We start from the raw sequence: 15,648 nt of genomic DNA on the forward strand, positions 1-15,648 counted from the left end.
AAAAATTAAGCTTACGGGAGGGCGCGGCAACCTTCAAATTCAAAGTAGAGCGGACACAGTTCTGGGAAATGAATTATTGAGGTTCTTGGTAATAAGAATAGGGAAAACCAGGCTTGGTCGGGTGAAGTTGTGTCGGGAGAGAGAGATCTCCCTAAAAGACCTTGTGAGTGACTAGCTGACACCGCTGGAGGGCTTTTCTCGCTTGGGAAGCGCCCCACATACCTTTGGATCCTCGCTGCAGCCTTGTGGTATATTATTATGACCTCTTCTGCTAAGGGAGGTAACCGACTGGGCGGGCAGCTCAGAGCGCACCAGGAGGCAGGGTTCGCATCCCTGGCGCTCCAGGTGATCCGCAGGCCTGCAGCCGTCGGAGCGGAGGGCGCTTTAGGAAACTCCGGGGCGGCGGCAGCACGCGCCCCGAGGCGCGAGGGGCGGGGGCCCGGAGAGCGTCGGCACTTACCGGCGTCCGCCGGCTCATCGGGGCGCGGGCCGCCGCGGCCTCTCGTCTCCGTCCGTCCGTCCCACCCGCAGGGTTCCGTCCTAACCCGGGGCGCACCTCGGGGCTGCCCCCTCCTCCTCAGCGCGAGCCGCCTTTCCCGCCGGCACCCGAGGCCTGTGCCAGCTCCGCTTCTCGCTGAAAAATGACGCAAAGAAAGCTCCCATTTCTAACCCAGTAAATAAGTGTGTGAGAGAGAGGCTTTAGTTCGTTCCGCGGGCGAGTGAATCCGAGGAAAAGGGAGAGAGGACGAGAGCGGGAGAGAGCGCTCTGCCGAGAGCCGCCACCAGAACTAAAGCCGTCACAGGGGCCCGGAGCAGTACAACCTGACTTAAAAAGCACTTCAAGGGGCGCAGACAAAGTGGGCCCTTAAACCCCTGGGCGCATCGGGAAAGGCCCACGGGTGCGGGTCACTACTCTGGGCCCCGCGAAATGACGGAGCCCAATCAGACTGCCTCAGTTTCCGGCCTGAAATCCCACCGTCCCGCGGCCATGAACATCGCCGTGTCCCAGAAAGGGAGAAAGCCAAGTGGTCTTCCTTTTGACTGTGAAGGCTGAAATTTTACTTCTTCCTGTGGATGCAAGTGTGTATCTATGCACACACATGCACATTTTACATACAGGCAGGGAGGGCGTGCGTTCCCGAAGAACTTCCCTACAGAAAGTCATGACTGCTTTGCCATCTACTCCCAAACACAAAGACGCAGCGATCCTTCCGGCTGAGCCATCCCAGGGCCCAGGATCTGGAAGGATGAAGGCCCCCCGGAGTCCTGCTGGCAGCTGGCGAGATTGCTCAACGACAACCCCCTCCCAAACCAAACTGGAGAACATAGATACAGTGTCAAGCAGCTGCCTTAAGCGAGGACCCCCAGCCCGCACCACCCGGCCTCCCCCCAACTCCCACACTATTATAGGGATCTCTGGGCCTTGCCAAATGCCCCGCCAAGCCCTTCCAGCTACCCCGCAGATGACTTTCCCCCTTAACATTTTATTTGAACTTCCCTGATTAGTACGCCAAGGGTGGCTTTTTCTATTCATGTCTCAGTCTGGTGTTTGGGTCCCCGTAGTTCACACAGGCCTGTTCATGCCGGTCTCTGACACACTGAACCGTGGGCAAGTCACTTAATCCCGTTTGCCTCAGTGTTCTCATCTGTAAAATGAACTGGAGAAGGAAATGGCAAGGTTCTCCAGTGTCTTTGCCAAGAAAACCCTAAACAGGATCACAAAGAGTTGGATATGACTGAAAGTGAAAAAAACTCATAATCATTCAATTCTACCTACTTGGCTTCTCTCTATAATTCGCTTTTTCCCACCATTATCCTAGTACAGGTACCCTCCCTCCCGGACTATTACAATAGTCCTATTTGGTCTATCCTTTCCCATCGCCCATCTCTTTCCCACAAAGCTACTAAAGTGATTTTCCTAAAGGTCAGGACTAATCATATCACTCTCCTGCCCAAGGACTTTTTGTAACTTCTCATTCCTTCCAGGATAAAATACAAACTCTTACGTTTGGCTTCTAAAGTCCCACCCAGTCTATTCTAGACCACCTTTCTAGGTCGATTATAAATTACTCTCCTTTATTCATTCCACATTTTAGACAAATTGGTCAATCACCTCCATGCTTTTTCCTAGGCTGCAAACATGCCTGGGATGCTCACCTTCTTCAGCTCTGCCTCTTGGAAGCTCTCATTCTCTTTATTGTCGGTGCTTTTCGATAGTGCGACTAATCCTGCTTTTGTATTTTTAGTGCCAGCATTTAGCACAGTCACATTAACAAACATTTATTAAATTCCTACTATGTGCTGGGCCCTGGGTTAAGCACTGGGGTATAAATACAAATTAAAAAACAACAACAAACAGCCCCTGCTCTCAAGGAGCTTAGAATTTAATGGGAAAAGACAGCACGCAAAAGCTGAAAAATCAAAAGGGTGGAAAGAAAAAGGTACCAGCTGTTAGGGATAAGAAGGAAGTCCAAAAGCAGGGCAGCCAGTAGGTGTTAAGGGAAAGGTCAGTTCCCCGAGAGCCTCCACAACTATGGATCACAGCATCTGAAGGAGTGGCAGGGCATGACAGGTGATGCGGACTGGGAATGAGATAGATTGGAGGCAGAGGGAGGAGGAGAGAGGCCGGGCTCTCAGTCGGAGAGTTCAGAGAACAGCAACTGCCTCTCAGTCTCCTTGTACCCTCCTCTCATAAGAGATCCATTCTGGCTTGGATCTCCAGCAGCCACTGTCAGGTGGCTCCCGTGTATTCCAACAAGTAGGGAAGGATGAGATGATTGTCCAGAGCCCCCTCCTTAAATGGAAGTTTGGAGCTTATGATTCTGCCTTCCAAGCAGAAGGTCCAATCAGGAACACATAGATGTTTAATAAATGTGTATTAGTTGAAACTGTCCCCTGAGGTCAGGAACTTCATTTATACCCAGTATACTTAAGAAATATATACAGAAGTTAGTGAAATAATAAGTAGCAGATGGAGATTTGAATCTCAGTTCTTGGACTTCAAAACTAGTACTCTTTCCACAACATTTGAAGGTTGACTTGAGAATGAGTGCTTAGGGATTGACCAGTGACAATATAATCAGCCAGAAATCGTGTATGAAAGAGGGAAGCCCCCCAAATTTTGAGGGGGCTGGTAGAGGTGTGGACAATGAGGCATGCCTAAAGTGAATGCCAAACTGATCTAGCAGCATGAAGAAGTTTGCAGGCTTATTTAACGAACACTTTGTATTGACAGAAATGCTCTTACCTGTGCTGTATGGCAAAGGCAACTGCTAGAAATATAGTGGAATAGCTTAGAGAAATGTAAGGGAAGATGATTCTGATCTTGTATCCAAACATAAACAGGGATGTCTATCTAGTAGAAAAGTCAGGTGCTCTTTAAGATGTCATGGACAGAGTTTAACATGCCATCACAAATTGTATTCATGCCTACTCCCAGGACTGGAATGCTCTTCCTTCTTGGAACTCTTAGCTTCCTGCAGGCCTCAACTCAATCACCCACATCCTTCAAGAGAACTTTGCTGATTCCCCAGTTGCTAATGTCCTGTCCTTTGCATTTATCTCTTACATTTTAAAAATTCTTTTTTCCTCCATATAAATAAGTCTTCCTCTCTTCCACTGACTTCTCTCCTTGGGGTGGATTGAGAGGACGGTGAAGAAGATGGGGAAGAGGAGAGCTGGGGGAGAGTTGTGGACATAGATAACCATTTGAAGTGGTTTCCTGCATAGGCAGGAAAAATAAATTTCCACTTTAGCTATAATCAAATGTCTCAATCCATACTTTGGATTCATCACCTTGGTCAGAAAATGGATGACATGCTTCATTATGGATCTTATAATTCTTATATTTGTCTTACATAACACATGGCCAGATTGTCTTCCCATCAAATATAAGCTCCTAGAGGGCGGAACTATTTTTTGTGTCTAGCACTTTGCATATAGTAACTATTTAATAAATGCTTGTTTATTAATTGCTAAAGTTACTATAATTACTTTGGCCAACTGGGTTAGGAGAGGCTTTCTGAAAGCCATGGAGTTTGAACTGGGCCTTGAAGGCAGGATGTGATTTCTGTAGGCAGAGGGAGAAAGACCCTCTGTACAAAGCCACAGGGGTGGGAAAGTTCAGAAAATATCTGGGGAATAGTGAATATAATTTAGGTAGAACAAAGTTCATAAAGAGAACCAGTGGGAGATAAGGCTGGAAAAGTCGATTGTAGAAGGTTGTGAATATGGACCAGACTGAGGGTCCTGGAAAATAAATCCAATAGCCAATGGCCTTGGTCCCAGCTTTGGGACTTATTAGTTTTCTGACCTAAATCAAGTCACTCTAGATCTCATAGCCTCAATTTCTTCTGTAAAATGGAGAAAGTTCTACTTTTACAACCTATCAAGCAGAATGACTGTTAGGAAAACAAAATTTGTTAATTGTAGATGCTCTAGAAACTTGACTTAGTTCTAATCATTAAGGCAGATACTTTACAAATCATAAAACACCATAGACATTTAAGCTATTATCATTTGGATTTATATTATGTCTGCTCTGTAAGCAATGGAGATCTACTTTGAGTAAAGAATATGCATGATCTGCTATCCCATAAAATTGCTCTTGAAGCATGGGGTTAGATTGGAGGATCAGAAAAGGAAGAAACAGATCAGTGAGATTGATGTAATCCTCATTTATGAAATGGATATAATAAAGAATATTGCTCTTGGATCCACAAGACTGGCTGAATCTTGACTTTGAAACTTACTAGCTGTATGACACTAAGTGAATCACTCAGGTCACTCTTAAGTTTGCTTATGTGTAAAATGAAAATAATACCTAGGCATTCAGCAGTGGCTATGAAGAAAACAATTCATAAACATTAAAGCATTATAGGAATGCCCATTATTATCATTCTTGTAGTCATAATTAAATGGAGGAAGTGCTACCACTGGAGTGATGAGCTTTGGATCTGGGACAGTCATTGATTGAGCAAGAATGGATAAGTCTAAGTGATTGAATGGGATGGAAGATAGTGAGAGAAAGGAAGCGAAGACTGGATCTTTACTCCTGAACCCTTTCAGAGTCTGTATCATATTGAAGTAAGGGCTAGTAATTAAACATTAAGGAAGCTGTTCCTGACTGAGGGCTGGAAGATATGAAGTATTCCAACCCTCTCCAGTGTCGATCCAATAGTTACGCTATGACCTGCTTGTTCCCACTAGATGGCAGGACAACCACACATTTTAAAATAGCCAAATCCCTATACTTAGGATTGAATTTTCTTTTTATAGCCATCTAAAAACTGGCACGGGAAGTTTCTTCAAGCTGGGGAATGTCCTTTTTAGTTTGTACCTCCAGGGACAAATATAGCGATTGTCACATAGCCTATTCTTAATAAATGGTTTGTGTTTTTAATTGAATACCACCAAGGAGGTATCACATATTTTATTATTCCCATTTTATAGAAGGCATATCTTAATCTTTAAGATGTAGCAATTGGGTCAAGGTCACATAATTTAGAAGTCAGGGGAAGACTACTGGAGTTGATGGAAAATGGCTATAGCTATAGAGTGGGGACAGCCTGCCAAACTTGCCTATCTTTGACTCTATGGGACAATACTTGAACAGAATGGATTTACCAAGGTCAAAAAATTAAGGAAAAAAATAACCCAAGGAAATTTTTTTTTCTTAATTTTTTTTATGTGGTGTTGCTAAATATTTCCCCCTTTATTCTTAAAATTTTTTATAAACAGAAAAAAAGAATTTATTTACCTTCCTCCCTCACAAGGATTATGATAAAAGTGCTTTTAAAGAACTATTGAAATTCAAACAATTTTATAGGTGAGGAAACCAGTTTCCCTTTTCTCAGAGTGAAAAGGTAATACCCAAAATGAAAGGATTAAGTAGCAGAAGTAGATTTTGAATCTAAATTCCAATGCACTGCATCAAACAGCTTCAGTGACCCATTTCTATGCCTAGTGACCTGGGCATTTGTCAGCAGCACATTGTAGGAGCAAGAATGGAGTTGGTTTAAACAAGATAAAACATGGTTTTGACCCTCTATCAGGCAACCATCCTTTGAGTTGAGGTAGGGGGAGTCTAAAGCCCCTTAAAAGTCTTAAGGTTCTTTAATTGTGAAAGATGGGGCTGGGTATTTTGGGGGGAATAAGATTGTTCTATTCTGGCCCACGATTTAAGAGGATGCCCTTTCCCTAAAATTTAGGACATAAAGAGCCAGCTGAGGCCTCTCCATGGTTCTTAATTATTCTGAGTGCCAGTATTCTGAATTTCACCAAGAAATATTAAGGTGAACAATGACTAAGATCCTAGGTATTTTTGAACCCTCCCTAATTCAAAACCATCTATGTAACTTTTTTAAAGATGTTTGTGTCCCTCCTTTTCTCTTCAGGCAGCCACCCCATAAAGCAAGCTCCTAATTTGCCAAGCTGACCCACTTTTCTCCTGAAAGTCCTTGGGTAATTACTGACATTCTCCATAAGAAAGACTTAGATTTTTTTATTAGTCAGAAAACCTAGGTGAAAGTCCCATCTTTGCTGTTTATTAGCTGTGTGAGTGCAGGCAAGACAATCCACACTTCTGGCCCCGTTTTGTCTCCTGTAAAATGGTGATGATCTGTCATGTGGGAAATCCACTTCCTGATTGGATTGGATGACAACATCTCCCAGGCCTTCAAAATTGCTGTCAAAAGCTTTCACTGGCCTATTTTCTTCTGCCTTAAATATGAGCCCAGCTACCAAGATCATCTGTTTATGTATAGACTTTAAGAGGCAAGGGAGCTATCCTTGACCTATGGACATCAGGCTGGGCTCTCTCACTTTGTTTGAACCTCAAACCTATGACATCACTAACATAATTGTAAGGAATCTTGGAGGCCATCAAAGGCACAGCAAACTCCCTGGTAGGATACATGAATCCCAGATAAAAATACTTGATACGTGGTTAGCCAGAATCATCTTGAATACCTCCAGTGTTAGAAATTCATTATCCAATAAGGAAGCCCATTCTGTTTGCAGGACAATTCTTAATGTATAGGACATTTTTTAGGATTTTAAGTTTGGAATTGGAAAGAAGTCAAATTCTTGCATAAGCTTACCAAAACTTTCTTTGTTTACTTTTACCCACAGTTTATTTAAGTTTATTTCTTGTTTGTTAGGACAGCTCTAATATTTAAAAACCCTGATCAGTCTTTCCCAAATCCTCTCTTTTTCATTCCTGGTTTGTCTGATATAGCATGGTATTTTAAATCTCTTTTTCCACCTAGTTCTCATATTCTAAAAATGCTCCAGATAGGTCAACATTTCTAATCATAAATGTGGTGCTTAGATTTAAAACACAACCTTGGAGATGTATCTGCAAAGGGCAAAAGACAACGTGACTATGGCTTTTATATTCCAATCATTTATATAGCATTTCAGAATAGGGAGGGATATGAGAAGTCATTTAGTTCTACCTTTCATTCATAACAATGAATAATGGATTTAACAATCTGATTGAACAGAACACTTGAAGTGATGAAGAGCTCTATTTGTAGAGGAATGTGTTCCTTTGCTGAATACAGCTCTAATTATGAAATGTCAAAAAAAATTGTCTCATGTGTTGAGTTAAAATCTGCTCTCCACTTCTAATAATTCAGTCCAAGACTGAATTAGGATTTCACCTGGTCGTGTTTAAGTTATTGTCTCAGGTGAGAGTTTTGTTAGTCATCTCAAACTCCATATTGAGTGGCTTATGAATTTTAATCTATTCTGACTGCTGAAATGCATGGAGAGTACTAGCTCCCTGATCATTGATTTGCACACAATAATTGATCAATAAATGTGTTTCCAAAAGAAATGTATCTATTTTTATCCATCATAATAAACTCTACTATCTAAGAGCAAGTAGGTTCACCTTAACTGATTATCCTTTTGAAACATGTATTCCCTAGAGTGCAGACAACAGAACCCATTAACCTTTTTGATACCCTAGAAGACAGGGTGAAGCCTTAATTAACCCAGGAGGAGCAAATATCTTTTCACTTCATCCCTCCCTCCCTCCCAATCTAGAAACACCAAGTGGCAAACAAAGTTAGTATTCTCGACTGCTTTGTTATAAATATATTATATACATTCAAAACATCACCGTAAAATATTATTCCATGTTACAGAAAAGATATTAAGGCTTTATATTATTTACATTAAACAAGCAAGCACCTTTAAAAAACAACACTCTCCTCTCTTGACAACCCTTCTTCAAAAGGGCTATTATTTCCCTCCCATCCAGTCATCACCTTAGCTCATGGCTCTCAGAAGTGCAAAGAAACATCTCTAGCACCAACTGAATTATCACCTTTCGGATGAAAAGGGAAATGTCCGGCTCAAGTCTGCTCCTAGGGGTGGGTAAGGAGGAGGGGTTCCTGAACTCAGTAGGGAGTTGGGGGGCCAGCACAGGTTCCATATTGACTTCCCTCAATCCTGGCAGAGGGGGACTGAGCTAGGGACGCTTCTCCCCTTGCTTTCCAGGTCCAATGAGAGAGGTCAATCAGCCCTGTAGATGACCTCCACCCCCGAGGGCACAAAGGAGACACTATGGTGGATGGACCACTAAGTGCATGAAGATCTGACTGTTGTGTGGGCTCTTGTGGCTCTGTGGGCTGTTTTCATGCAGAGCAGCCTTGAGGGACTGCATTCAAAAATAAAAACTAAAAACCTTAATGGACCAGAGTCAGTCATGAAAACCCTCCACCGTGTGCTCTTCTTCCTGTCTCCATTTGGACTCAGGCTCTCCAGGCAGTACAGAAACATGGTGACAGTGCCAACCAAGCCTCATGAGCAGGTTTTTTCTTACGTCTCCACAAGCTTCCTTGAGTTGCTTCTGTGAGGAGGGGGCCACCCTACTCCCAAAAATGAAGGGCACCCCCAGGGATGCTGGCCAGCAGGTACATGGGCCCTGCCTTTCCCCCTCTCCCATGCTAATCTGTTACATGTCAATCAGCATCTTTGTTTCAAAGAGAGAAGCCATAAGTGCTGCCCATCTAGGGAGCAGGTCTCCAAGAAATTTCACTTCAAGTCTGGCACTTGTTGGATGGGGTATTTGTGTGTAAGAGAAAAAGAGAGAGGGAGAGAGAGAGGCTGTTTGGAAAGGTTGGCAACAAGGTTAGAGCTCATAGGAAAGCTGTTGGGGACTACTTTATCTTCTGTGCCCACTTCATATCATCTGCTCTAGGCTTTTCTCCAGTTAGTCCTTGAACAATGTCCTCTAACCGTCTCCAGAATCCGATCTTCTCCAATGGGTAATTGAGCCAGCCTGAATGTCAGGGAAGAGAAAGAAAGAAAAGCCTGGATTATTTTCTTCAGATCCAAATAAAAATCCAATTTGTTCTTCAGTAAAGGAGGATAAGGCAAAATTCATTCAAATTCATTGACCCAGTGGGTCAGCCCTGAACACCAGGAAAGGATATTCCTGAGAAGGAGGTTTCCTTTCTTTCTAAGCCATTTCACATAAAAGAAATCAGTATTCTGCTATAGGCAATTGCCCAAAACTTCTGAAGTTCAAAATTCTTAGCCTGGCTTTTCACATGCTGAGAGGTATCACAATGGAATAGAATTCGCCAAAGGACACAGCTAGAAAAGACTTTAAAAGTCAAAGTCATCCTGTTGGAGAGCTCTCATTTTGCAAAGAGGAATGAAATCTGAAATTGATGTCCTATAGTTTAAGGACGCTTTCAGTTCTTGTTCTAGATTGACTAGTGTATTAATATGGCTCCAACCCATCAATATAGTCCTATCTCCCATTACTGTAGTACAGAAATTCCCCTCTGGGTCAGTCTGGTCTCCTCACTGTCTCAATGTACTTCAACAGCTTGAACTACCCTGTTCCTTCCTATAACACCTTCATTCCCTACCTATCCAAATCCTGCCTGCCCTTCAAGACCAGAGGGAGTTCCCTCTATGCTGGGAAGTCTCTCCTGATCTCTCCCCCTCCTCCATTCCCAATCTTCTCTTCCTCCCTTCATCCTACAATCATTAACAAGTATTTCTCCTCTAATACCAGGTTGTTAATGATCTTTTCACCTGTTTCTGTGGTCTTTCCCTTCCTTAACCTAGAAGCCCCCTAAAGTCATGGGTTCTGTTGAACTTTCCAGTGTCTAATCCAACAGCTCACCTGTGGTGATACAGAAGTAGGTTTCATGGGGGGATACATGGTGGATTCGGTGGTGCTTTCTGGGTAGGATGATGTGCCAGTCCTGGAGGAAAGTGACCCATCTGGGAAGCCCAACGTAAGTGTGAGACCATTTGTGAATTTGGTTGGTGAAGGTTCCAAAGATGACAAGGCAGAAGACAAAACACTCCCAAGGATAGAGCTGATAAAGTTCATCTGTGGAAGGGCAAAGAAACACAGACACCATGCTAGTCATAGGGTTTGTCATGGGATAATGCTCTAGTCCAAGGTTCAAATCTCAGTTCTGTAAATTTACTACTTATGTGATCTTGGACACGATTTAACTTCTCTATACCCATTTCTTTCCTACATAAGGAAGGAGACCAAATTATATGATCTCTTAAGATTGTTTCCATCTCTTTAAGACCTATGATCTTACCTCTCCTCTCCCCTACTACTGCTAGCCTGATAGTGGCCAAAAGTGTTTTTTAGGGACCTAGTTTAGAGGAGTCCTGTCCTATTTAAAGTCAGAAATGAAAAGCCTTTAAAGAAGAGATCCAGTATCATTGACTCCTTGGTCATCTGTAGAAGAAAGCTTCTCTAGGCTAGAAATTTTTCCTTAGAACAAACTTAAAGCCTTCATGATGTTCTCTATTTCATAATACTCCCACTCCTACTCCCCACCCTTCCCCCAAAGCAGGAAGGAGGTGGCTATGCTCATTAAGACATCCAAGGTACCATAGGATTTAGAGCTGGAAAGATTTGGAAGAGATCATATAGTCCAGTGGTTCTCAGAGTATGGTCCAGAGAATCCTAGGATGACTGTGAGGGGGAGAAAGTATCTCTGAAACCCTTTCAGAGAATCTACAGATTCAAAATTAGTTTATTTCTAATATGGTAAATATCTATAAATATAACCCACATAAATAAAAACTCTTTATACAGATCCTCAGTAATTTTTAATAGTATAAAGATACCGAGAACAAAAGTTTGAAAACTACTGGTCTAGTCCAACCCCTTCATTTTATAGGGGAGGAAATGAAAGCCCAGGAAAGAGCAAAGGACTTTACTAACATCAATGAAATCCAATCCAATAAACATGTATTAAGTGCCTGTGTGTATAAGGCACTGTGCAGCATGCTATAAATAAAATGACAAAAACTTTCATCTAAAAGAGTTTACATTCTCTGTGTGTGTGTCAGGTAGGAAGAGATGATAATTTCACACATGCATTCTTATTTTCTCTCTCCCTTCCTCCTTCCCACTCTCTCCTTTCCTCTCCCTCTCTCTTCCTTTTACCTTCTCCTCTCCTTTCTCTTATTTGAATTCTAGGAGACAGATTCTCAAAGTATAATGCTCACTTCTGGAGATGTGGAAACTGAGGCTCAGAACGCCATAGTGTGCCCATGGCCATAATGCTAGAAAATGTGTACTGGGATCTGAAACCAGGTCTTTAACTTCAGCCCAATGTTCTTTTCTTTCCACCATGATGGCTTTACTTCACAGACAAAAAGTTATAGGGCAGACTTTAAATCCCAAGACTGGGACCTCCACTTTCCCTCAAGCACCATGTTTACTGACACCTGTCAGTGCCACCTAGCACGTCCTCTATGCTTAGAATGTTCTTGGTCTCCTTCCCATAATTCACACCTTGCCCAGAGGAGTCATAAGCAACACTGGGTGACCAGGGCTTTGTCCCAGAGCATTTGCAGAAGACCACAAGGAGGAATTGTGATCTCTTCTCCACTCCCTGACCTAGGGACACTCCCCTCCACTCCACAAGTCTCAGTATCCTATCATGGGGACGTACACTATGGGGCATAATGCTCATGTGCTGCCTGGTGATAAAACCAAGGATATCTGGGATGAGTAACAAGGAGGTAGGACACAATCAGTCTTGGGTCTCTACCTTCTTTCCATGCTATGTGCCCCCTCCCCTCCCCATCTGCTCTAGATACCAGAACTTCATTTATGGATATTGCCCAACCTTCAAGGACTACTTTTCTGTGATTCCCTCTCTGAATCCCAGTGAAATTCTTTTTCCACCTTATCCTGATGCTGATTTTAAATCTGTGCCCCATCCCATCGCCCACACTCCTCACCAGGACTTAGGGTGTTAAACTTGTAGGCCATGTTCACCAGAGGCAGCAGTGTCACGAGGCAGTTGTCCCCATTGGTCTCAATAAAGTCATGCCGGGTGATGGCTGTGGGGTCAATGTGGTGTTCCCGGAAGGGTCGGATGAAAGCCTAAAAGAAGGGATACAACATTCTATCAGCACCAGGGTGAAGCTCCCTCCCCAACTCCCAGCCCCAGCAGTCCTGCCCAGCCAACCTTGCCTACTACCCCTAATTGCCAATTTCCAACTGATCTCTCAGATAGGATTCCTTACTACCTTCCCCTCCCCCCAACACCACCAGAGCATTCACTCAGATCATCTGACTTCTGCATGTCATTTCCTTTGCTTAGAAAGTCTTCTCATTATTCAAATCCTGCTGAGTATTCAAGGTTAATCACAGAAACACCTGCCTGATCATCCAAGCTCCCAATATTTGCTTCTTCCTCTGAAGACCTAAACTATCAAACATGATTTATCATTGAATCTATGATGGTTAGTGTTTTTCTCTATTAGGTTCCCATATAGTTTGCCTCCCCAAAGCAGGGCCAAAGGCTCATACTTCTTGGTCTCTCCCACAAAACTGTCAAAAAGTAGGCTTTAATAAATACCCCTGGCTTACAGCCAGTGCCCTCTAAGAGAGGAAAGAAAGTGAAATAATTGTCTCCAGATTTCAATCTCCAGTAGCCACAAGCTACTGACTGTGGTTATAAAGTTGTTCTACCCTGATCTCACTAATTGGGTGGGCAGAATAAACTTGCCTGAAGCCCGGCCAACAGGAAAGCCCGGAGGCCTCTGCACATTTGCCTTCTCTCTAAACAGGGAGAGAATGTCCACTATCCATTCTGCCAGTGAATCAGTGTGGCCCTGGGCTAGGTATTATATAGTAGGACAGCCAAAGAGGAGACATGGTCCCACGCCTTTAGAAGTTCAGGACCTTATTTTTCATAAAAAATTAGCCGAGGACAATGGCCCCCGGGGCCATGCCTAAAAGCTAGCAGTGAGGCTGGAGTACAAACCTTTCCCACCACAGGCAGTTCCACGGAGCCCCAGGTATCGGCTCCCCAATGTACCAGTCCCGACAGGAAGTCAGCAATAAGCGCCCCTGTAACTGAAAGAAAAAGAGAGGGGAATAAGTATGGGAGAAGCAGAGGAGGGAAGGATGTCTACTTGGAACTTTAGGAACTTACTAGACCCCCCCCCCCCCAATCCAAGTTCTATTCCTGAAGTCTCTTCCTCATTCTGCTGTCTCTTCCAACCCCTCCCAGCAAAAGATCAGGGCAGCAACCACACAGTCCACCCAGCAGTCAATTACAGAAAGAAAGCTTACTGGAAGGGGAGTCAGGGAAACTGCCACTTCCTAACTGGGACTGAACAAGGCACCTTTGTGGGCCTCAGTTTCTTCAGCTGCAAAATAAGGGGGTTGACCTAGATTGTCTCTGAGACCTCTTCCAGCCCATGATTTATAATTCTGTGAAGTCTAGAAATCCCTGTGCACACAGAGGCTTCTCCATGCCTCCTTCTCCCCCAGGCCAGGAAAGGGCTTGGGGAGAATATGGTATGGTGTGGCTCCTCCTGCTAATGGAAGAAGGAGGAGAAGGATGACAGGATGGGGAGGGAGAAGAGGAAGAGAAGGGTAAAGAAGAGGAGGAGAGGAAGAAAAGGATAAAAGGATGGAGAGGGAGAAGGATAAAAGGATGGGGAGTGAGGAATAAAGAGAGGAAGGAAGGAGCAAAGGGAGGAGAAAAGGATGAAGGAGAGAGAGGAGGAAGTAAAGAGGGAGAAGGAAAAGAGAGATGGGAGGGAGGAGGATAAGGAGAAAGAGGAAGAGGAGGAAACGAAGAGGGCACCAAGGCCTAGTCAGCCCAGGCACAGCAGATATGATAGTCCGTTTCTCCAACAAGCATATGCTATTACAACTCTAATTTCATCCTGACTTCCTGTGTGAAGTCCTTGTACTAGTGCCTATCCCTCTCTGGGCAATGGTATCCCCAGGTGAAATGGAGACACAGTCAATTAATTAGCAAGGAAGCCCTGATGAAGCATCTGTCCAGCAGGAAGAGTCCGTGCTACGACTCTTGGACTACTCCTCCCACTGGGCACAGTACCTCTGCTCTTGCTAGAATTAGTACCACTCGGGAGAAAAGAGTACCTGGTACAATCTACTTGGGTCCTCACTCCCCAAGAGCAGGCTTGGTTTGGAAAGAGTACTACTTGTAACCTATTTCAAGTATCTCAGTTTCTTTATCTGTAAGCAGAGTATACCACTATTTATATTTCCTTCCTCACAAGGCTGTGCTGAGGATCAAAAGAGAAAATGGTTATTGTGTACTCTTTTGCCATCTGTGGGCATGAGGGTCAGATCCTGCGACAGCGCAGTAAGCTGCTACTTCTCACAGTGGCTCAGATGCACAAACAGGTTCTTCTATGTCACTGGAGCTTCCTTAGCATATAGGGAAGACTCATTCCACACCCTCCTGAAGTGGGTGGGTTGGGCTTCAGGGGAGCCCTTGCCTCCTAGGCCTGCCCTTCAGTACGATGCCCTGTCCACACCCTGTGTGGCTGTTTTCTGCCCAAGCGGAACTGGAAGGAAGCTGCTGCTTGGGGGCCATGCCCAGGAAATCCTGCCTCTAGCGCTGAGCGCTGAAGCTGCCGGGGGGCTGCCCTTGGTGTGCTGTGCCCAGTGGGAGGGAACAGTGGGCTCTGGTTTCACAGCCTTCTTGGGCTGCGGGGAGGAAAGGGGAGGAGACAGAGAAGTGTTTGAACAGTCCCAGCTAGTAAGCTAGCTCCTGACTTGGTAACCTGGGGCCAGGAGTCTGTGGGTACCCTGGGTCTGTATAGAATCAAGACTGGGTGTGCCTTCATGCATGAATACTTGTGTGTAACCGCCAGGAGCGTGGGCCTAGCCAGGAGGTAGGCTAGTGCAGGAGGGTGGGGCCCAGGATTTAGGAGTACGTGCCTTAAACACACACTTTTGAGAAGGTATTGGGTATGGGGGTACTACTGTAGTGGGAAAGTTGGGATCTGCTGCTAATAATCTACGGTGATCGCTTTAGTTTCCTTATCCTGGACTTGAGGGATCTAGGCTAAATAATAAAAAATAAAGCTAGATTGGGGGAAAAATTGCACTTTCATTTTCACTAACCTCTAATTGAATTCTGAATGATGCAGACAGAAGCTTCTCCTGAGGAGTCCATGGCTTTACCAGACTGCCCAAGAGGTTTATGATACAAAAATAATTAAGAACCCTTGCTCCAAGGTCCTGTCCAGTGGTGAGATTCTGTTCTCCTTTGAGTGAGATTATTTTCATACAGATTTTACACATATCTTCATACAGATTTTATGGAAATAAGGGAAGAATTTTATAGAATGTGTCCAATTTCCCCC

The 15,648-nt window shown here is 44.2% G+C and overlaps 1 protein-coding gene across 2 annotated transcripts in view; it reads right to left on the reverse strand.

The window, feature by feature from the left end:
* Nucleotides 1-8,088: 8,088 nt before the first annotated feature.
* The window catches only part of PEDS1 (plasmanylethanolamine desaturase 1), a 35,869-nt gene continuing 28,309 nt past the window's right edge, over nucleotides 8,089-15,648 (reverse strand). For both annotated transcript variants that reach the window (XM_074288584.1, XM_074288585.1), the window contains 4 exons: nucleotides 13,281-13,372; nucleotides 12,250-12,394; nucleotides 10,151-10,363; nucleotides 8,089-9,292 (listed from right to left, as the gene is read on the reverse strand). In XM_074288584.1, coding sequence (XP_074144685.1) covers nucleotides 9,171-9,292; nucleotides 10,151-10,363; nucleotides 12,250-12,394; nucleotides 13,281-13,372 — 572 coding nt within the window. In that variant the 3' untranslated portion in view covers nucleotides 8,089-9,170. The remainder of the gene's footprint in view (nucleotides 9,293-10,150; nucleotides 10,364-12,249; nucleotides 12,395-13,280; nucleotides 13,373-15,648) is intronic.

The sequence above is a fragment of the Sminthopsis crassicaudata genome, chromosome 2, assembly GCF_048593235.1.
Source record: "Sminthopsis crassicaudata isolate SCR6 chromosome 2, ASM4859323v1, whole genome shotgun sequence".
Lineage (NCBI taxonomy): Eukaryota > Metazoa > Chordata > Mammalia > Dasyuromorphia > Dasyuridae > Sminthopsis > Sminthopsis crassicaudata.